This window comes from Hippocampus zosterae, chromosome 10, assembly GCF_025434085.1.
Source record: "Hippocampus zosterae strain Florida chromosome 10, ASM2543408v3, whole genome shotgun sequence".
In the NCBI taxonomy this organism is placed as follows: domain Eukaryota; kingdom Metazoa; phylum Chordata; class Actinopteri; order Syngnathiformes; family Syngnathidae; genus Hippocampus; species Hippocampus zosterae.
The window spans coordinates 10,345,071-10,367,841 of record NC_067460.1 but is presented as its reverse complement, the minus strand read 5'-3'; the positions used below and the strand labels follow the sequence as shown (position 1 = coordinate 10,367,841).

General features: G+C 43.6%; 1 protein-coding gene across 1 annotated transcript; it reads right to left on the bottom strand.

Annotated features, from left to right (window-relative positions):
- Nucleotides 1-195: 195 nt before the first annotated feature.
- exoc3l2b (exocyst complex component 3-like 2b) lies at nt 196-22,122 on the bottom strand. Its single transcript, XM_052078739.1, has 15 exons — nt 21,917-22,122; nt 13,218-13,688; nt 12,833-13,071; nt 8,120-8,388; nt 7,751-8,002; nt 6,516-6,634; nt 6,313-6,427; nt 5,272-5,382; nt 3,644-3,744; nt 3,426-3,542; nt 3,013-3,154; nt 2,682-2,804; nt 2,443-2,598; nt 1,915-2,036; nt 196-1,785 (listed from the first exon to the last, which is right to left on the bottom strand). Exons 1-15 carry the CDS (start codon nt 22,120-22,122, stop codon nt 1,449-1,451), a joined length of 2,880 nt encoding a protein of 959 aa, XP_051934699.1. The 3' UTR covers nt 196-1,448.
- Nucleotides 22,123-22,771: the final 649 nt, after the last annotated feature.

Sequence of the window (22,771 nt, the reverse complement as noted above, 5' to 3'; positions counted from 1 at the left end):
TAGAAGTTAGCCAAAAAGTTCAATACAACTGAACCCTTCCTCTAAAAAATCTACTGAAAGTCTGTGTTCTGAGTCATTACTATAGATGGACTTTCCATGAACTTAAGGAAACAATCTTAGTTACAGAATCTCTTTAATTGTCATTCATCAATTTATGTAGATCCACATATACAAAGTCAACAGAAGAGGAGTCAGTAAACTTTCATTTGTCTTTTATCCTGAAAAAAGTGTCAAATGGTGGGCAGATAGAGTACTTCTTCAGCAGAACGTTCATCAATGGCAATGATAATCAGTGTCGTTCACTACTAATAAATTACGTGTGAGTTTACAGTCTTATTTCTCACCGTTGATCTTTGAATTCCTTCAAAACAAATCCGAATGTACATTAAAAGGTCATCAGTAGAATGTCAGTTAATTATTTGCTTTTTGTGGAGTTTTTTCTTTTGCACTACTGTATATCTCAATGATCATAATTAATCACCGCAACATATCTTTTTGTTCCACATTGCCTTCGCTCCTCGTTTTAATACAATCAATATAATGTCATCTAGTACCATGATTCATACTGTATTTCTATGCATTTTTCATGTGCCACAATATAAGTGAGAAGAGAAAGAAGAAAAAGAAGGACTGACTGAAAATGCTCTCAGGTAAATTGGGAATATTGGTAAAAAAAAATGAATGCCTCAAAAATTTGGTCAAAGTTTCCCCAAAATATCCTCTTTTAAGACATTAGGAACCAAATATTCCTTACAATTGTGTAAATTTGCATAGCATTAGCACACTAGCTCTCTTTTATATGGTTCATCCATCCAACAATCATCCATCCATTTTGAATGTGTTCCAGCCATCTCAATCTCCCCACCCTCTCTTTGATGTGGTCCATCTATATTTACAGCCATTAATCTGTCTTAGATGTCTTCATCCATTGATCATATATCACCATCCATCCATCTTGTCTCAATTCATTTTAGATGTCTCCACCCATCCAACTTTAATGTGTCATCATCCATTGATCTTGGCACCAAGAATCGATCCATCCATCCATACACATTTGCCGTTCTTTCTTTGATGTGATAATCACCCATCTATCTATCATTCATCGATGCATCCATCCGTTAACCTTCGTTTGATGTGGCTCCTCCATTCATCCACCCATCCATCCAGTTATAAACCTCATACATTTGCTTTTTTGGGATGGGGGGCAGTCACTCTGTTGAAGCAGGTGCAGTGTGTTTTAACATCTTTTGGAAAGGGTAAGCTTATCTTAACTTAATTGATTTTATCTTAGTTTAGCATCAAGGTGGTCTGAATAGAAACAGAAGGTTTTGAAATTGAAGAAGAAACATTTGATTTCAAAACTGGTGAAAATGCATCAAAACCAATAGACTGTGTTGAAGTAGTTGTTTGAAATCTGCAAGAGATTCTCAAGCGATCTCTCCTCCCCCTCAGAGGACGTCATCCGTGTTGTCGTGCATCGGCGTCCGAGCCTTTCGTCCCCGGGGTCGCAGTGCAGCGTAACAGGAGGAGGCGGTGAGGGCCACACGGCTCAGGCCCACGTTCAGGCAGTGAACCTCAGAAGTCACGGGGACCTCGGAGAAGAGGGCATGGTCCCGGGTGATGCGGGCCGGACCTCCGCCACCTGCAGCACCACCCAGTGTCCCCATGCTGCCATCACTCGCCCCCGCGCCGCTCTCTATGTCCTTGACGATGTTGAGGATTTCCTGGCGCTCACGTTGCCGCGTCATGCCGCGGATGTTCAAAATGGCTGACACGTGCTTCTTCCTGGAAAGGGGAAAAGAATGCATTCACACCAGCTGACTGACTGGTTGGCAATGTTAGGGTACATAAAAACAAAAAATGCACAAGTAGCCCCTCAATGTCAGGCCAAATGATGACAGACAACGGACTGACCTGACGTCTGGAAATTCTCGGACCAGAACGCCAACCTCCATCTGGATTGAGGGAACGTCCTCTAGTTGGATGAGCTCTGATATGTGAGACAGAGCTCCATCCAACCAGCTTGACGGAGACTCCTGAAACACACACATGGTTAGCTATGATGTTAACAAAAGGAGAAAGAGTGGTTTGAACAAACGATTAGCTTATAGCTAGCATGAGATTGCATGCTTCCGTATAGATAGCTAGTTTGAAGTAATTTGTATACTGTTAGCTAGTTTTAACTACCTTGTATCAGCCCCGTAACTGTGTTCACAAACATAAGCGAGCAATGCCCACTTTTTCTTGTAAAGTCCGCCTTAAAAATAATTTTAACAATAATAAAATAATAATTTATGACATTCATCCTCGTCCGTATCCTTAGCCGTAAAAATTGCATTTAACTCAGATTTTATTCAGATGAATGCACCTCTCCACTTTTAAGCTTAGACAGTCGGAAGAGAGAACATTGTAAGACTATTAACCGCAGAGCGAAGCACTGACTAGGTCTTTGAAGAGCACTTTGATCTGCCGTCCTTCATCTCGGAGGCGTCCAGCCATCCTCTTCCTCATCTTCAGCGACGTGCAGATGATTCGCCCTCGCATCACAGAGCGAAGGTACTCCATCAGGACACGGCGGTGAATCTCTGCCACCAGCAGCTAAACGCAACAATCAGTCACATTACGACTGTACATACAGTGTATAACGCTCAAAAGGTTTGTGTGTGTGTGTGTTTGTGTACCTGGTAGGGAGGGTCATCCATCCTATGATATTTTTTAAAATGTTCCTTGATGGTCGTTTCGATTTGTTCGTACGCCTCCGTGTTGCTCAGCCACTTTCTCTTCACCAAGCGCTCGAAGAACGGCTGATGCACGGCACGTACACACATACGTACACGCAATCAGCATTTAAAGATGGTGACCAGCAGAGGTGATCATGAGATCCAAGCAGCATTTTGGGGGAATGGTTTGTCCTGATATTTCGGGATGCTTTAACATGTTATTTATTAGTGAAATTGACCCAGGAAACAACCTTGGGTCAAACGTGTGTGCGCGTGTGTGTGTGTGTGTTACCCTGATGTGGAGGAAGAGGCGCTCGGAGAGTACTCGCACCCCCTGCTGGACGATGTGGTCAAGCGCTCTGTTGGCGCGTCGCAGCGAATCATCGCTCGCCGTTGTCATTGTCTCGCGCGGAATACAACGCTGAACGAAACCTCTGGGCGAACAAAAACACACTGGTTAAAAATGGAATTATGGGGGCCAGCAGCGGCACATATGCACACTTTTGTGGTCACCAGATGTAACGGCATCCTACCATAAACTTGTACTGTCAAATGCATTATATCAAGAACCAGGCAGGTCACTGGTTAAAATTCAGGACATTTGAAAGTCTCTTTATTGTTCCTTTTTTTTGGAAAATTCAAACCTTTATGAATCAAAGATGTGTGTGTGTGTGTGTATGTGTGAGAAGGTCAAAAGTTAAAAACCTGAAAGGCGGGCAGCAGTTGACCAGCGCCACGGTTTTGGACACATAGCCGTCCTCGTGCTCTCCAAACATTCCAATTTGCATTCCCTCGTGAAACATCTCCACTTTACGCTGGAAACTGAGAGACCACAACGTCAATGACAAAGAGTGTGTGTGTGTGCCTAAGAAAGACTGTGTGGTTGAGTGCGTGTGTGTGCGCATGGGTGTGTGTGTGTGTACCTGTAGAGGAAGTCGGCCAGGCCATTGAGGCTGCACTGAGCCACTCTTGAGCCTAAACTTCTGTTAATAGAGGCGGAACGTTCCAGATCAACTTGCAGCCTCTGTTTAAATAAATAAATAAATAAAATTTCTTATGTACACTGTATAATTGGGATACAATACAGCAAAAATAATATTTATCGTGTAGCCAAAGATGGAAAATAATATTTACTGTGTATGAAAAATACATTCAATGACTATTTATGAAAATGCGTTATGTACAGCATATATTCACATGTACTGTACACTTTGTAAATGTCCTATGTGGTTTGTTGAATTCACACAAATGCAATTTTTAGCAATAAATATTCACTTCAAAAATGCATTATTTTTTCAGTGTCAATATAGAGTACAGTATATATATGAAAATAAAAATATTAACGGCACATGTAAAAAAAAATAATACTCACTGAGTATGGCTAAACTAACTGTAGATGACTATATTCAGAAAAGAAAAGAAATATTTGCTGCATGTGGAGTATAGATGAAAAAATCTGTTTTATTCTGAATGGATCGAAATATTCACTATACATATTAAAAAACTCGCACACATTTGCAATACATGTAAAATGTTTACTGTATACGTGGAAAAAAAATGTGATAAAAATAAATAAATTTACATTAGGAAAAAATATTTAACGGGCAAGTCAAGTAAGAAATGTTCTTTACAATATGTTCTTTACAGCTCCACTATCCTAAACATGGTATACTGATTAATACCGAGTTTGTGGAATATGAATTCAGCAACGAAATCTATGCAATTTTTCCATCTGGAGGAGCATTTTGCCACTTAAGTCAAAAATGACATTTGCTACAGTTGCTGAGGGCTTAGGTAATGATCATCTTCTGAGTTGGGTCAAGAGACATTCGCAAGCTGAGCCATGATTTGGGCCTCCCCGTGAGAAGCATCAAAACGGGTGGATTTTGTTGCTTGATTCAAATTCCACAAATGCAATATTTATCAGAATATCGTGTTTAGAGTCGTTGTTCTACATGGAACGTATTATATTTTTTTTAATTGACTGCCCCTTTAATTTATTGTAACTGTGTGCCCTGCAATTGGCTGGCAACCGATTCAGGGTGTCCCCCGCCGACTGCCCGGAGACGGCTGGGATGGGCTCCAGCACCCCCCGCGACTCTACTGAGGATCAAGCGGTACGGAAGATGAATGAATGAATGAATGAATGTTGCAAAAAAATCCAAAGAAAATTAAAAAATGTTCCCACTTATTTGTTATTTATTTATTTTTTGGTTCTGTACTTTCCATGGCCACTGAGAGGCGGCGTCTGCTACCTGCTCATATAATGATGAGATAAAGTGTGCGTGCGTGTGTGTGTGTGTGTGTGTGTGTTTGTGTGTGTGCGCGTAAGAAGAGGAAACTGCTCATGCTGATTTTGGCATCAGCTGAAGGACAAAGTCAGATGACAATCAGAGAACAAAACCAAGCGGGAATGCACCTTTACGTAACAACACTTCAATTGCTCAGGAGACGAAACTGTGTGTGCGTGCGCGTGTGTGTGTGTGTGTGTGTGTGTGTGTGTGTGTGTGCGCGCGTGTTACAATGACAACAAAGGGTTGTGGGGTGTCACCTGTATGATGGTTTTTGCCAGAGGGATGTGGTACTCTTCTACATGCAGTGTCTCCGTCCACCTCTTCTCCTCTTCATCCAGTACTTGACTCAACTCGGTGGTCACTTTCGCCTGCAGGCGCGAGGGCAGGGACAAGCCAAAAGTTAAAACAAACGCACCTTACAGCCATCTGTGAAATAAGACTTTTTGCTTTTCATCATCCTGCGAAGTCAGTATTTGGCACAATTTCATTAGCAAAACTCTGAAGGGACTGTCAGTCAAACACAGACACGACTACTGGAGACTGTCAATCAAAGAGAAACATGACTCTCTAATGTCACAAGATCAGACCCAGAGCACAAGCATTGCTTTGGTGCCATCTTGTGACAGCTTGGTGCCAAGTATCTATGTTGAACCGAGTTGAGGAGCTTCATTTAGAACACAGAAAATTGCTTCACATCCATGTTTTATCATCTTGGTGTCGCAGAACTATGTTGACATAAGATGAGAAGCTTTATTTATCCACAAATGCTGCTTCGGTGGCATATTGATCCCAAGAAACTATGTTGAAGTCAGTTTAGGAGGTTCATTTAAACATAAGTAGTGCTATCTCATTGGCTGTACATGCCACGAGGACTTATTTTAGTTGGACAAGATGATCGCCTAACTAAATGAAATTCCTCCCCTTGCTTAAAGATAGTTTCTTGACCACAACGCGACACAAAAGCAATATTTATGAAATGACTTTGGCTTCATCGCAAAAACAGGACAGAATCGATTCCACCAAAAATGCTTTCTTCTTTCTACCCACAATCTTGGTGCTGTAGACTGTAAATTTCCCCAGTGTGTATCTTTACGTTTACGTAAAAATTCACGAGCTTAACTTGCCAATGGAAATTGAATAGAAACTGCCTGGAAATGTATCATGTATTATACAACCCTTTGTAACCCGAAATGACCCACTCAGAAGCTCCCATCAATCAAACCCATAAATGTCAAAGTCCAGTGACATTGTCAATCAACTGTTCCGTACTTATTTCAGAGTTGTCACGTGTGTCTTACCCTGACACAGTTGAGGCAGTCTTGTTCCAGCCTGTCCACAACATCTGAAGGAAGCAGAGGTCCCAGCTGAGAGTCTCTCAAAGGGTCCGACACGCATACTTTAGCCAAAACATCCCTAACACACACACACACATAAACTCTAGTGGAATCCGTGTGTACGTGTGTGTGTGTGTGCGTGTGTGTGTGTGTGTGTGTGTGTGTACCTGTTGTATATGTTGTGTAACCAGTCTAGCAGTGAGTAAATGTCGGTGATCTGCAGCTGTTGCTCCGTGATGGCCTGAAGTCGCCTCGCAACCGCCTGGTGGTAACTTTTCATGTACACCTGAAAGCATTTTTTCACAACATGACTGCTTCAGTGCAGTGCTATAATGACATTTCTTTAAAAATCACATGACTATTGATATTTTCATACAGTAAATAATAATTTATTTTGTTTCATCAGTGCTTTACCTGTAAGAATTGAATTAATTTCAAAACATAATAAATACAAATGATAAATGACATTTATTGGAAATAATAAAATATTTGAATCATTTTATTAATAATTGCTTGATTATTATTAAATTCATTATTTCAACAACGCTTCTCCAGAACGGGGTTGCTGGAGCCTATGCTGGCCGACTTTATGTGGGACACAGATTACAACTTCAATTGGTCCTACTTAGTATCATTATAGTTGATATAATGATCCATTGGGACGGCCCAGTGGTCCAGTGGTTAGTGCATCGACCTCACAGTGCAAAGGTCGTGGGTTCGATCGTGGTTTGGGCCTCCCTGTGTGAAGTTTGCATGTTCTCCCCAAACCTGTTTGGGTTTTCTCCGAGTGGTCCGGTTTCCTCCCATATTCCAAAAACATGCATCGCAGTCTGATTGAACATTCTAAATTGCATCCATGACACTCTAAATTACATCCAAATCATGGAGAACCCCCCCCCCCACCATGAATGTCATCTTTAACCGATCCAACTCAGTTATCCATACCCATTACTCGATCACAACCACATGTTAGAACAATTGAGAGTGCTCAATTAACCTAGAATGCATGTTTTTTTTTATGTGGCAGTACCCGGAGAAAACCCATGCAGACACGGGGAGAACATGCAAACATCACACAAAAAGGCCAGAGGACCACCGTGCTGCCCCATAAAAATTCATGTTAAATGGAAATCCGTACACGCACGGGACCATTTTAAGTGCCCCTAATTAATCTAAAATAAAGTTCAGTTCTTTTACTAAGCTTTTTTTTTTGTTGAATCTCCTACCTGTTTTTAAAAAAGTACAATTCGGCTTTTAAACACAAAAGTTCACCTACTATACCTTTGGTTTAAACTACTAATACAGACAGTTACGAAATAGTGACAAACTTAGGCTATTCGCGACAAGTCTTGGTCCGCCAATGGTAGGCGTACAGGATTGAATCCCTAATTTCCCTTCCCACCTGTAGGGCCTGGTACTCCTCGGGGTAGATGTTGACCACATTCCTCTTAGCAGCAACCAGGTCATCCACCACGCGAGTCCGGATGCGGTCCAGGAAGCCGGCCAGCTCCCCAGCCATGAACTCGGCTTTCTGAGGCAGCGATCCATCGGCCGCGTCCTCCACCGCCTCCCTCCAACGTCGCTTCAACTGCCTCGGTCTGGGCCCGCCCGGCGACATCCAGTCCACATCTACCAGCTCCTCCTGTTGCAGCACCTGCACGAGATCCCCGGGAGTTGAGTCCAGTCATGACTTCAGTCTTCCAATCTTGCTCTGTCGCAACAAATGAGCGGCTGAGAACTAGACTGTAGTGCTTTGCTTTGGCGACCTCACCTGAACCACCAGGCCTAGGTTAGGCCCGGCAGTGGGTGAGCGCAGTGACTCCCGGACCACCGCCCACAGCTCTTTTTGCAGCTCCTCGTACAGCAGCTCCACATCTTTGGCCTTTCGCCGCCGGCCGTCCTTCACGCCCACAGCCGGGCTGCCAGCCTCCTCAGGGGATGTGCCACCTTCGGACCCGTTGCACTCCTGCTCCAGCTCCAGGATGTGTGTGTCGGCCAGGAGGAGGTCGCGCTTCTTCACCAGCTGAAGGATCTCCAGCACTGGAGGACGCAAGTACACGTGGAGATAAGGAAACGAGGAGATAAGGTCGCAAAGAGACAAGTAACAGATGTCGGCATGAGATAAAGACACAAAGGCATTCGCAGGTGAGGACACTTGGTGACAAGGAGACGAGGGCACAAGGACATATGAGATGAAGACAGAAGGACACAAAGAGATGAGGAGACTGGATGCAATGAAACACGGAGACAATGGTACAATAAAAAGAGGGGAAAAGGACATGAGTTGATAAGGTGACAAGGACGCAGGACAAGGACACAAGCCAGACACTAAAAGAAAAATACATGAGGAGACAAGGGTGGAAAAGGCCACAAGGACACGAGAAACAAGGGCCACAAGGTCGCAAGGGTGCAATCCACATGTTCACCCCGAAATGTGTGTGCACGAAAGGATGTGTGGATGTGGTGTTTGTCTGCCTCTGCATCCACAGAGGAAGAGAGGATGCCACACACACGCACACGCACACAACGGAAGAGTATGAGGAGAAAGGAACAATGTGGGCCAATATGGTAGCTTTGAACTTCCACTCAAATGCATGTTTTGATATTTAAATGTGGAAGGTTCCCACTTGTTTACATGCCACGTCCCCTTCCTGGTCATTTGTTAAAGGGGATATATGCTGCCACATTCTTTTCCGACAAGGCGTTGAACGGCAAAGTTCACAAAAAGGTGTCTGAGCCTTGAAAATGTCCAGTGACATGGTCTTCCATGCCTTTCTGTGACTCTTCAAGTCTTCCTGACATTATGGGCTCAGTCACCACTTTCTTTTGGGAGCATCCAGGCTGCAGCCTTGCCATTGTGAGATTATGAACACGATTGACAAATAAATTTATTAGTCAATGCGTGGAAAAAATATTGTATGTGAAGTGAAGCGATGTATTTTTGTCCACTTGGGGTCGCCATCCATCGGTTCTACTTTAAATGTGTGTGGCTTTAAAATCAGGCTGCATGTTGAGTATCCAGAGTCATCCGTTGTGACCTTGAAGCTTGTGCTTGTTTCGTATTTATTTACGTTTTTTCCAATAAAAGGGATTGAAAATCCGCAAAAATTGAACTGTGGTGTGGCGAGGGGTGACTGTATCCCCAACTATTTGGAAGTACAGTAGTGTACATGGTCTGTTATGAGAAGAGTGGATGTCAGCACTGATAGGGTCAGACCACTGTAGGGTGATATCATAATTCTTGAAGCACCTTCACTCCTGAGAGAGACACACACACACACACACACACACACACACACACACACACACACACACACACACACACACACACACACACACACGCGCGCGAGCGCGCGTCATGGGGATGCATGAACAGTGGTTTTATTGTTCCGCTGCAGGAAATGTCTTCCATCTGGGTGGGTGATGCCGCGCCCACCTTCACCTGCTTCCTCATACCATAACCGCCATACAGTGAATTTAATACTGACAGCTGAGTCAACATTTCCTTGGGTGGCCACCGGTGGCGCTCCACACCATTACATCCGGGTCACTGAGTCTGCAGAAATGTAAATGCAGCCTTGTATGAAGTAATTGAAAGCAGTATTTGAGTAAAACTACAAGAATCTTAAGAGAAATTAACATTAGTAGTAATCTAAAGATAACTTTCCCATCAACCAAAGTAAAAGTAATGATGTGTGTGTGTGTAATATATATATATACATTGTATATACAGTATATTTTTTATAGTAGTGTCAAAAGTCATATTGATAATAAATGCAATGAAGTGTCACATGTATTTTTTTTAAAGTGAGTAGTTAGAATGTTGATTTTAGTTGAATTTTTTGAAGGTTATTTTAATGGATTTAATTTATTGTGTGGTGAAAGATCTGCATGTTGGCCAGTGAGCAAAGTTACAATTGCCTTGAATTTTATTTGTATTATTTAACGAGTAACTAAGGGGGTAATGGGAAATTTATCACAGTAAAAGTATACGTTTTCTTTAGGGAATATAGTAAATAAATAAAATCTGAAATTGTGACGTTACAATATGGATAATTTATATAATGCTGTGGTAAAAAATGTAAATACACTATGCTGTGTAAATCATATTAAGATTTTGTGGCATTATCTCAAGGCAGCAGGTGTCCTTCATCCTCATGGGGCGGACTTTGGACGGTGCCGCCTTTCCGTACTCTGAGGTGTGTTAGGAGTGATTCACGGGAAGTCAAAGTTTTAAGGTGCCGTTGATGTGCACCAAGGTAGCGAAGGACATGCTAATAATTGACCGGTCTCCGACAAATGGAATGTGATCGCCTTCTCCGTAACTGAAAAGTTATGCAACCAGGAACCAGATAGAACACCACAACAACTCAGTGGAAACGGTTAACTGAGTTTTAAAGCTTCCAATTTTGAATGACTGTTCAGATTTTATTGGCCGTTTGAAAATGATTTTGGAGTCATGTTATGATTTGATTACGTGAAACATGAAGGATTAACATTTGTTTTAGAATTAGATGCATGTTTCAGGAGATTAAAACTTGGGTTGAATTGAGTCTGGCCTGCTCTTTTGGCTTCAATTTCTGAGCTTGCATTACCATAGGAATTAGCTGTGTGTTCCAATGAACAAAACCTTGGGTTGAGTTCGGGCTGCCATGCATTTTTTGCCTTGTTATCTTAGCGTGACCATCAGAAGGCTGCAGAGAACCTCATCTCTTCATTTTGTCTTTGTGTTTTTCTTCATTGCCTTCTTCACACTAACGCGCATGACCACAACAAGCACAAAAAAATAAATACATCTTGTTGGTTCTTGTCGGCTTCTAAAGGTCCTGTGAAGGACACATTTATTTCAACGTGGAGATTGCGTGAATAGGTAGAAAGGGGCTGTGGGCACGTCACTGTTCCCGCCCGTGTGTCAACGGTACACAGCCCTGATGAAGGTGCAAACAGGATTGTGTTTGGAAATCACACACCAACACACGTCAGCACATCTGATGACAACAAGCCCAGACTTGAACAAACATACTGTCCAACATTCCCAGTTGGCACAAACACTAGGACATCTAGGACATGCAAAAGATTCCTGGTCGAAACAAACACTAGAAGAAAATTCTAGTCAGGACCCAAAGTAGGAAAGCATGTAGAACATTTACAGTAATAACAACCACTAGTAGAACATCTATAACATTTGTAGTAGGAACAAATAGTGGAAGAACATTTAAAATATTCGCAGTACCAACCAACATTATTTCCTGCAGAGTCGAAAAAGACACCTCCCCATTTCCACACCTGCTCAACGCCACCAGAAACGACCCTATTCACACTCCAGACCACATTGCCTGCCCTGGTGATTCATAAACTGGATGAGAGACAGCTCTTCAAGCAGTAAAAGATGAAGAAAGCCGCGGCGGCGGATAAGGTGTCCCCATCTTGCCTGAAAGTCAGTGGTGGGGTGCCGGTCTCCACACAGACCTTCAACATATTCGTGGAGTTGGGTGAGGTCCCATCCTGCTTCATCATCCATCAACCGAGTCCCCAAGAAACCTGCAACATCAGAACTGAACGACTACAGGCCTGTCGCTCTGATGTATGCGGTCATGAAATCCTTTGAATGCCTTGTGCTGGATCTAAAGGACATCACTGGACCCCTGCTTGAACCCTGCAGTTTGCCTACTGGGCAAGCAGGTCAGTGGTCGACGTAGTCAACATGGGACTGGACTACATCCTGGAGCACCTTGACAGCACAGGGACCTACGCACTGATTCCGTTTGTGGACTTCAGCTCTGCATTCAACACTATCATCCCGGAACTCCTCACCTCCAAACTTCTGCAGCTCAGCTTCCTGACGTGCAGGACACAACAGGTCAGGCTGAGAAGGACATCATCATCAACACGCACCATCAGCACTGGGGGGCCCCCAAGGATCAGTCTTCTCTCCGCTGCTCTTGTCCCTCTACATGTACAAACGACTACACCTCAACGCACCCAGCCATCAAACTTATAAAGTTCGCAGACGACACCACAGTCATTGGACTCGTCAAAGACGGCGACGAGTCTGCCTACCGACAAGAAGTGGAGAGGCTGGCGCTTTGGTGCAGCCAACACAACCTGGAGCTGAACACACTCAAGACTGTCAAGATGATTGTGGACTTTAGGAAACATCCTTCACCACAGCTGCCCCTCACATTATCCAACTGCCAAGTGTCAACAGTCGAGACTTTCAAGTTCCTGGGAATCGCAGTCTTTCAGGACATGAAGTAGGAGGCCAATATTGTGAAAAAGGCCCAGCAGAGGATACGTTTCCTTAGGCTGTTGAGGAAGCATGGCCTGCCACAGGAGGTGCTACGACAGTTCTACAATTCATCAAAGTCATCAAGTGCTAAAGGCACATAAAACACTCAAAGAACTGTCCCGGCAGGAACAAAACCGAGACGAACATGTAGTTCTTCCTCATTGGTAAGAACCACCTTACATGTGTCCACGTTACCTGACAGTGGCTCCCTGGGTTTGATTTCAACCTCGAACTCCTTGTGCATCGGCTGGTCCTCGGGTCCCTGCAAGGAGGGGTCGGCCCCAGGCTCTCGCTTGGTCTTGCCTAGGCCGACCATCTTCATGAAGGACAGGCGGCGGCTGGATGAGTCGACCTCACTCTCAGAACAATTCACATCACCGTTGGCGAAAGTCTCTTTGCGGAAGCTTAGGGTGTCGCGATATTTACCGGCAAACCTGCACAGGAGTCAGAGGGGATGCCGTTACTGTGTCTGTGCCACGTGCCAGATTCTTGAGACTTTTTCCTGCCTATGAGTCTGTGAAAGTCTGAAATTCGTGACATTGCATTTGCGCAAAGTTAGGATCCGCGAGTGTTTGTTTACCTGAGTAGACTTCCTTCTGAGCTCCTGCGACCTCTCTTCTTCTTGTCCGCTGGTGACGGTGTCCCCTGCGGTGACGGCGTGCTGTCCTTCCCTCGCCCCGACAATCTCAAATTCTTCCCCAGCTTCCCCAAACTCTTCAGGGGCGACTTGATGAAGGATCCCTTCCCCGAGCCGCCTGCTCCCCTTTTGACTTTCTTGCCCTCGTTGGCCTCGTTCTCATCCTCCTCGTCTTCAAAGGGATTGCGATCACCGGGAACATGGCCATCTAGGAAAGATCCGGCCGGGGACCAGGATCGGTCGCCGCGACTGTCGTCGTCATCATCGTGGTCGAAGGGGGTGTGGTGGCGGGGGTTGATGTTGAGGCTCATTCTGCGAATGAACAAGGCGTTGTCCAAAGTGGGGCCGCCGCCCTTCAGGCGCACCGGAAGATTCTTGAGAATGGGCATGATGGAGTTGGGGGTGGGGTGGAACCTGAAACAGGGACACGTGATCGATAAGATCAAACGTTTTATGATACAACTCTACATGTGGATTATGTCTAGCTGTTGTGTTTATTCCTTCATTATGAACTGGCGGGGGTGCGATTGCACAAATGATATGTCACGTATATGTCTGTTAGGCACGACAGAGTGTGCTATTGACATTTTTTGGACGCTGGGGATTATTTCTAGTTCTGCCAACTTCTATTGCCCAAAGTGGTACTGTATATTGTTGTGTGCGGGACAGAATGTGTGTTCGAACCCTGCCTACAGTACGTGCGCATGCGCACATACAAACTACCAGTTTGTCAGTTACTATGACAAATTGCCATAGTAACAATCCCAAAGAGTCATTAGGTTTTTAAAGATTAACAAGCAAAGTTTCGGCTGTGTTGGGATCAGCAATCATTCACCATACACACACAAACATACACACACACACACACACACACACTCGCGTACTATACATTTAAAGTTGTAATTTGTGCATGTGTGTATGTACATTATGTGTGTATGATGCAGTGTCTCCATGAAGTGTGTGTGTGTGTGTATTATGTAGATGTGTGTGTGTGCGTGTGTGCGCGTGTGTGTCCGCAAATGTGTGTGTGTGCGGATGTTGTTGTCATGTAGTCAGTTTCCAGTCTCACCAGCGCAGGACACTTTGCTGCCGCCAGAAATAGACACACACACATGCATACACACACACACACACACACACACACACAGATGTGTCAATGCAGGGCGGGAAACGATTGCGCTGCATCGCTTCCATAAATACCCAACAGCCCCGGCGGCAGGCCAGGAAACACACGCCGAGCTACCGCGCTGTTTTCTTCAAGAGGGTCGCAGGGCATCGCGGAAGCGTGCCGACACAAACAATGAAGCGGAAAGGACAGCGATAGTGTGAAGGACATCAACAGACGGTGGGGTGGAGGAAGGGGTCGCCACTGAGACGCTCCGGGTACCCGCCGGTGGCAAACGGCCAGGGGTGGCCGATTGACGGGGATGGTGGAGGTAGTCTGTTTATTTGCCTGTTTGAGGACCCCAACAATCACAAAATCTAAACAATTTTGGCAAGCATGTGTATCTTGGTGGGCGGCACGGTAGCCGAGTGGTTAGCACATTGACTTCACAGTGCAGAGATACCGGGTTCAATTTCAGCTCCGGCCTTCCTGTGTGGAGTTTGCATGTTCTCCCCGTGCTTGCGTGAGTTTTCTCCGGGTACTCTGGTTTTCTCCCACATTCCAAAAACATTCATGGCAGACTGATTGAACACTTAAAATTGTTCCTAGGTGTGAGTGTGTGCGCGAATGGTTGTTCGTTTCTGTGTGCTCTGAGATTGGCTGGCAACCGGTTCAAGGTGTCCCCCGCCTACTGCCCAAAGACGGCTGGGATAGACTCCAACACCCCCCGTGACCCTAGTGAGGATCAAGTGGTTTGGAAAAGGAATGAATGAATGAATGAATGTATCTTGGTATACATTTTATTTCAGTGGGCCACAGCACAACTACTCCCAAAACTCATTCTGTAGCGCTCCCTGGGAAGTTAGAAAAAAAAAAAAAATTGCCCACAACAACAGTTTTATAAATCACCACCAAATTCGGTGGCCATGTTTATCATAACCAGAACAACCTTTTTGGGTTGAAGCAGACAATACTGGTGAATTTGGCCTTTGCACATAAAGTTGAAAAAAAAAGGCCTCCAACACCATTTTCATCAATCAACACCAAATTGGGTGGACATGTTGATTACACCAGGATGCCAAAAGTCTCAAGGTCTCATGCAGGAAATGGAACAGCAAGTCAACCGTTATGGTTTGAGGCAGCTGTTTTAGTGTCTGTTTGGTCATTCACAAAGACTTAACGAATTATCCTCCCACACCAGTTTCACCAAACCACATGAAATCAGAGGCACATGCCTATCATGACAGGACCCTACGAAAAAGTGTCAAAAGCCATACCCGAAATTGAACAGGTTGTTGACAATTTTGGGTCAAAGCAAATTCCTTCAGTCCTGCCCCTCTGGAAAGTTTGAAAAAATTAGCTACAGACATCTTTCTCCAACGGGCAAGAAATTGGGTGATGCCGTCCATCATAAGAGGATGCATGAAAAAGTATGAAGAACTTCACTTCTGGCCTCCGTATGAGAGGCCAAGAGGTTGGCATCTCCCACTCTGACAACACACAAATAGGAAACAAGGAAGAGAAGAAGATACCCAATCAGACGGCAGCCCACACCTCAGCCTTGGCCTGCTCAATGTGCAGGTTTGTGTGTGTGTGTGTGTGTGTGTGTGTGTGTGTGTCTATGACTAATGACAGCGCAGATAAGCCGCCGATGTCAAAGGAAGCAGACGGGAACACATAACAGGCACAAATAAGTGATAAGCGCTTCCTGTAAACTCCATCATCACTTCCTCTTCAGTGCTCATTCTTTATTTGTGCAGCAAACATCCAATGTGGCGTCGCATGTCATGTGACGTGTGAAAGCGACTTTTCGGTACAAGGGATACCTCCTTTTGTTGCCATGGCAATGAGGATGATGCCTTCTAGGAGTGAAGGAATTTCAACTAAACAAGAGCCAAATAACAATTCAAGCAAAACATAGACGAACAAACATTCGCGGTTACACTCACACCTAGGGACAATTTAGAGAGTTCCATTTAGCTGGCATGCATGTTTTTGGAATGTGGGAAGAAAGAAACCCAGAGAAAACCCACACAGGCATGGGGCGAACATGTAAACTCGACACAGGAAGGCCAGAGCCGGAATCAAACCCTGCACCTCTGCATTGTGAGGCAGTCGTGCTAACCATTTGTCCACTCTGCCGATAAACCATTACAAATAAAATGAGTCGTTCAGGTGAAAATTGTGCCGATTTATGCAAATGTCTACTCTCAAATGGAAAATGCCATAATGATCCCAGGCAGCAGTGCACCACATGATGAATGGAGCCTGCAGGCTGACATTCCACAAGGATCAATGAGTCATTCTTTGGGATCTTTGGCGACTTTGCCCAAAGAAAAATATCTGCTCAGCAATCAAAATGTGAGCAAAAACATCTGTGACCAATCCCATAAGTCACATGACCGGAATAACAGCCACATTCAGCAAGTCTGTCATGTTGAGCCTCGGTGATGTCACAGGACAACATACACTGCCCACAATCACTGTCTGCACTGTCGGTTGCATACAGGACTGATCAACCGTCATTGAGCCTGGGTCAAAACTATGTAAAACACTACTCTCCTGTAGAGGGTGTTCACCTTGTGCAATCACATGGTCTTAGCTGTTTGTTTTTCCTTTCCCTCTCAAAATGTTTTTGGGGGAAAAAATGAGTTGTACAGGTTGTCGATTGCATTAAGGGGGAAACAGTTTTATGCGATTTATTTTTTTAATTGATATCACAAAAAATTGGAATTTGAACAGGGGTGTGTAGACTTTTTATATGCATGGTAAGTCCATGTGTTGGCTTCAACAGCAACAATTGTGCACCCTGCAATTCATTTGTGTGTTTACAGTCGGGCGTGTCGGTGTTTATCACAGCTCAAAGTCCACATGGAGTTCGGACTGGGTGATATGATCTCAAAATAAAATCTCAGATATTTCACCCCCCCCCCCCAAAAAAAAAATTGAGTTGAATTCACTTCCAGAAAAAGCTAATTACAATGACATTATTTAAAACTACTTTTACTTTTTTTTGTTTCTGATTGGTAATTCAAGTGACGTTGAAATAAATCAATAAACCAAAAAATAAATTAATTCATTAATAAATAGTTATCAGTGGAAAAGTATCTTAATGATGAATACCGATAAATGATCATTGTTACCACTCACTGGTTTTGTAAACTAGTCAACTACGGATGGACTAAATCAAATCTATTTTATTTAAAAGAAAAATAATATATAAAGTATACATACATATATATATAAACACACTTTTTTTGGAAAAATCTGACAAAGATGAATTAACGGTCCGGCCGAAGCGTTGCGGATATTAGCAGCTAGCAGTTAGTGTTGAGGTCAACAGTGAGTGCTTAGCCAACAGGGGTCACAAGAGTTCAATGGAAAGTTCTTTGATTTTCACCAGGAAGTGAAACATGCAGACATCAGCAAAGTGAAAACACCCCCCAGGGGCTTTTTTCTATATTTAAAAAAAAATCCATAAAGAGCTATTGAGGTCTTTCTGGCTCATTTATTCAGTCATTCATTCATTCAATAGTTCTTTGCTGTACAAAAGGGCAGGAAATGGCAAGATGGAAAAAAAATGGATGCCAAGTTTCAACTGTGTTTTCTTTCATGTGCCAGCAAATGCAGTGTAGAATACAAAAAATATCAGCATGAACATGTCATTGAATGACGGAAAGACAAACACACACATTTTGTCTTTCCTTGACAAGTGAGAAAATTCCTGGGAATGTTTTGTCTGAGTCATCCTACATGCAAACAAGCTCCATTGTTTATCACAGTCAATCATTTATTCCGCTGGTCAACCCGAGTCTGTTAAACACTTTTCACAATGGCTTTTTATCAACTTTCCACAAGACGCTCGTACACACCATCAGTACCAAAGACTTTGGTACACCCTAAAACAGCGTGAAGCCCACATTACCGATTAACACCCTTTTTAAAAAATGATTCTTCTTTTGGAGTCAAAATATTACAAAAACAACAACCACTAAATGATGATTAGAGGGGGCTATTTTTCGATTGGCTCTCATGGGACAATGTACGTAATGAATTATCCAGTACACATTTCTGGAATCGAGAATTTGAAGGCAAATGCGCCTTCATGCTTGACACGCATTGTGATCCAGTAAACTTCAATTGCTTTACACAAGGCAAACATCAAGTAAAGGTGTCAAATACAAATCAAGTGTTTTGATGGACGTCAAATAAAAAGCTTAACGATGGCTGTCAATGATCAACATGCAATTAGTATACAAGACACGTGTGCTACAATCTTGAACGCAGCCAGCCAGGTTGCACATTTCAACCAAATCTTAATATTAGTACTATGTGAGTAAGAATATTCATTAAATATTTATTTACAAAAATTAACTAATAGCACACGATCCAAACATTTCAAAACAAACACACCAGTCCATTCTTAACAATGATAATTAGAAATGTTGCGTTCACCAACCGCTAATAATTTAGGTGCAAATAACAATGACGTAAATATCACCACAATTCTTCCCCCAAATGTAAACAGGTGTTTTGTTGCGATAAATGTGTTAAGTGAAGCGCGTCAAAAAACCTGCGCGATGTTTCGCCTCCTCCCCACACCTGTTTTTAAATCTCTCAATTGAAAGAAGGTGAAAGTTTGGGTTCGAACACGCTCACTCACCGCTGCGAGCCATTTTCGCGGCTCGGTGATTTAAACGTCCACGAAAAGAAGGAGTGACTGACTGAGTGAGTGAGAGGGTTTCTCGTGGAGAAGAGAAACTCGGCTCGGTTCAGTTCCCTCGAGGAAAAGGAGCAAAACAGCAGAGAGACTGAAAAAAAACACCAGTGAGAGCCGTGCGCCGTGCTGCGTTCAAGCTACTCGGAAATGTTGCCATAAAATTGGGTGACGCTCAGTGACAACTCCAGTTCGTCCCTCTGGAGGTCACATGCCCGTCCTCCAAATGGACCGCGCCCGACGCAGGAAAAGTACAATACGTGTGCGTGTGCGTGTGTGCGCGTGTGCGCGCGTGCGTGCGTGTGTGTGTGTGTGTGTGTGTGCGTGTTCGTGTGTATGAGAAAGTGATGACTGACAAGCACACAGCTCCATCAACACACGTTGACATTGCTCACACAATATTCTTGGACTTTCAACGCAAGTCACTGCGCATACGTAAAATATAAGCACTCGTAATGAATGTACAAAATTTTGAACATACCTGTACGCGCACACGCACAAACACAAACACAAACTCTCACCTGTTCTACAAACCACATACACGGACACAAACATGGAAACACAAAAATTTAACCTCACACAGGCTCGGGGAGTAACAGAATGCATGTACACCAAGGTTATGTATTCGGGATACGCCCCCCGTCCCCCCCAAAAAAGTATTCCATTACAGTTAAAAAATGTAATCAGATTACAGGTACATTTAGGAAAAATGTCAATTATTTTGCAGGATTTTAATACGTTTTTAATACGGCAGCATGGTGGTCCAGTGGATAGCGCGTCAACCTCACAGTGCAGAGGTTCAATTCCAGCCCCAGTCTCCCTGTGTGGAGTTTGCATGTTCTGTTGTTTTTTTTCTCCGGGTACTCCGGTTTCCTCCCACATTCCAAAAAACATGCACGGCAGGCTGATTGAACAACTAAAATTGACCCTAGGTGTGAGTGTGAGCGTGGATGGTTTGTTCGTCTTTGTGTGCCCTGCGATTGTCTGGCAACCGGTTCAGGGTGTCCCCCGCTTACTGCCCGAAGACAGCTGGAATAGGCTCGAGCATCCATGCTCCCCTTGTGAGGATAAGTGGATCGGGAAATGGATGGATGGATGGATTGACGATGGACCGCAGTCGAGTCCTCGATCACTCGCTCTGTAGACCAATTTCCCTGAATGAAGTTAAAATCTGCTCACACTATAGCTCCAATGGTCGACCCACGTACGTGGTTGGCCAACGATTAAATGAGTTAGGTCACTGTCGTAATTGGTTCAGGTTGGTTAAATTGACTTAAAAGGCATCTATCTATCTATCTAGCTATCTATCTAGCTAGCTAGCTATTATGTGAGGTGTTGCCCTCAGGGACAGTTCGAAAACGGCAATTGTTTCACATGGGCTTCAATCCATTCGCGACTGCATCCATCATTTATTCATCCCTGCAGCAGGGGACGCAAGTGTTCCTCACAGTTCTTGTGCTTTGGATTTGAATTGCAGGTGCTCAGCATTCCTCAACCATACAGTACAGATTAAACAACCAAAGGACAAAAGAGAATAGACAACTATATACACAATTCATATCATTTTGATTTTTTGGTCCATCTTTTTGAAACATATTTGGTATAGTGTAATCCAAAAGTAATGATAAATATTCAAGTTACATTACTTTTACATTATGGTCCTTGGATTATGTTACGAAATACATTTTATAACAGGTAGCTCATAACTGTATCAGAATACATTTTTAAAGTAACCCACCCAACTCTGCACACGGATATGAATACACATGTACTGTATGAAGACACGTACACATACAAGCATACACAAACGTGAACACACACTTGCAAGAGTGCATACAAATTGAAACTAATGCACACAAATGCCTAAACCCACACACATATGAACACATGCGCTCAGATATAAACGCGCAGACACATGACTGTACCCAAATACAACACAAACAACACATACAACACGAACAAACACACAGATTTGAACATGCGCGTACTACATGAACACGTGCATGAACATACGCAAATATAATACACACACACACACAGATATGAATGCACATAGATTGTATAAACACACGTACGTACTGTATGTTTACAAATGTGTGTGTGTGTGTGTGTGTGTGTGTGTTGGGTGAAGCAAGAATTCATCTTTGCATCTCATTTTGACACTTTTACTACTTTGCCCTCATGACATGGCTGTTGCGTAACACGTCTGCACACGCTTGTGCACGTATGGCGCACGCACGCACGCTCACACACACACACACACACACACACACACACACAAACACACGCACACATGCACGCACACACACACACACACACACACACACACAATAAAACCTGTAGGTTAGAAAAGAAGCATGCCACCTTCACATGTATGAGTCTTTACCCTTGACTTGAAAGCGCAATTTGACAACTTGAAACCCATTTGAAAGCCTGACCCAGGCAATTTGGACATTCTAACCCTTGGTTAAAACCCTCACATTGACTTGAGACACTTATTTGACACCCCAACCATTGTTAAAAGCCCAAACCCAGGCTGAAAACACCAGTTTAATGGGCTGAACCTAATTCGAACCCCAAATTTGAGACCATGACCTTTGTTTAAAATCCTCAGCATTGTTTGAGACTCTCCTGACACTTGATCCGAAAACCTCATTGACACCGCAACTCAGGCTCGAAACCATACTTGATGCTATTTTTAAAAAAATGCGCAGTAGTTAATAATGTCAATAAACTATTCTTGAATCTGATCCAGAACCAGCCATTCAGGACTCAGTCATTCATTCATCAGCCAATCAATGAAGAGAAAGAACTTCTTACCTTTCTTCTTTGTCTTCTTCTTCTGTTGTGATGATTAGAGGAACATTCCAAGATGTTTCCTCACGACTCCAACATTTCTCTTGCAAGTGTGTGTGCGTTTGTGTGTATGCAGGCACAGATCTGGTCTGGGGCTGGGGGTTCTGGTTCTGGTGGCCCACGTTCTCCTCTGGTTCCCGGTCGGACTCTCGGAAAGTTGTGCTACTCATTTCCTGTTTGCTTTATTTTCTAGCTTCAACAGGAAATGGTCATGCCTTCCTCTTCCTCCCTTGTTGACACACACACACTCAAGCACACGCACATGCACACCCACAAGGGTGTCTATAAATAAACGTGATGCATATACAGTCAGGAGTGAGCTAGAAATAGACAAAACAATGATGTCATCTCATGTATGGAGCATCCCCGGGGGTTGCTACAATATGCTGTGATTTGTTTGAAGGTGCAGGTGTCTGACTTGAAACCCGAACTTGACACCCTAACACAGGCTTGAAAACCATCATTTTAAAACTTAACCTTGTCTTGAAATTCAAATGTAATATCATAATTAAGACCTGAAACCTGACATGAAACCATAGTTACCTTATTTGAACCTAAAACTCCGGCTTATTTTTAAAACTCCAGCCATGGTTTGAAACCCTTTGAAGCCCTAACTGTGTCTTAAAACTCGATTGACCTGAGGCCCGAACTCTGTCTTGAAATCTCAGTTTGAAGCCCTACTTTCGAATTGACCCCTGGCTCGAAACCATAAACCATGTTTGAAATTTAAAATGTCTTGAAATGTAATTTTTAAAAGCCTAACCCTTTCTTACAAGCCTAATTTGACCCCCAACCCTTGTTTTAAAACCTAGGTTTGAA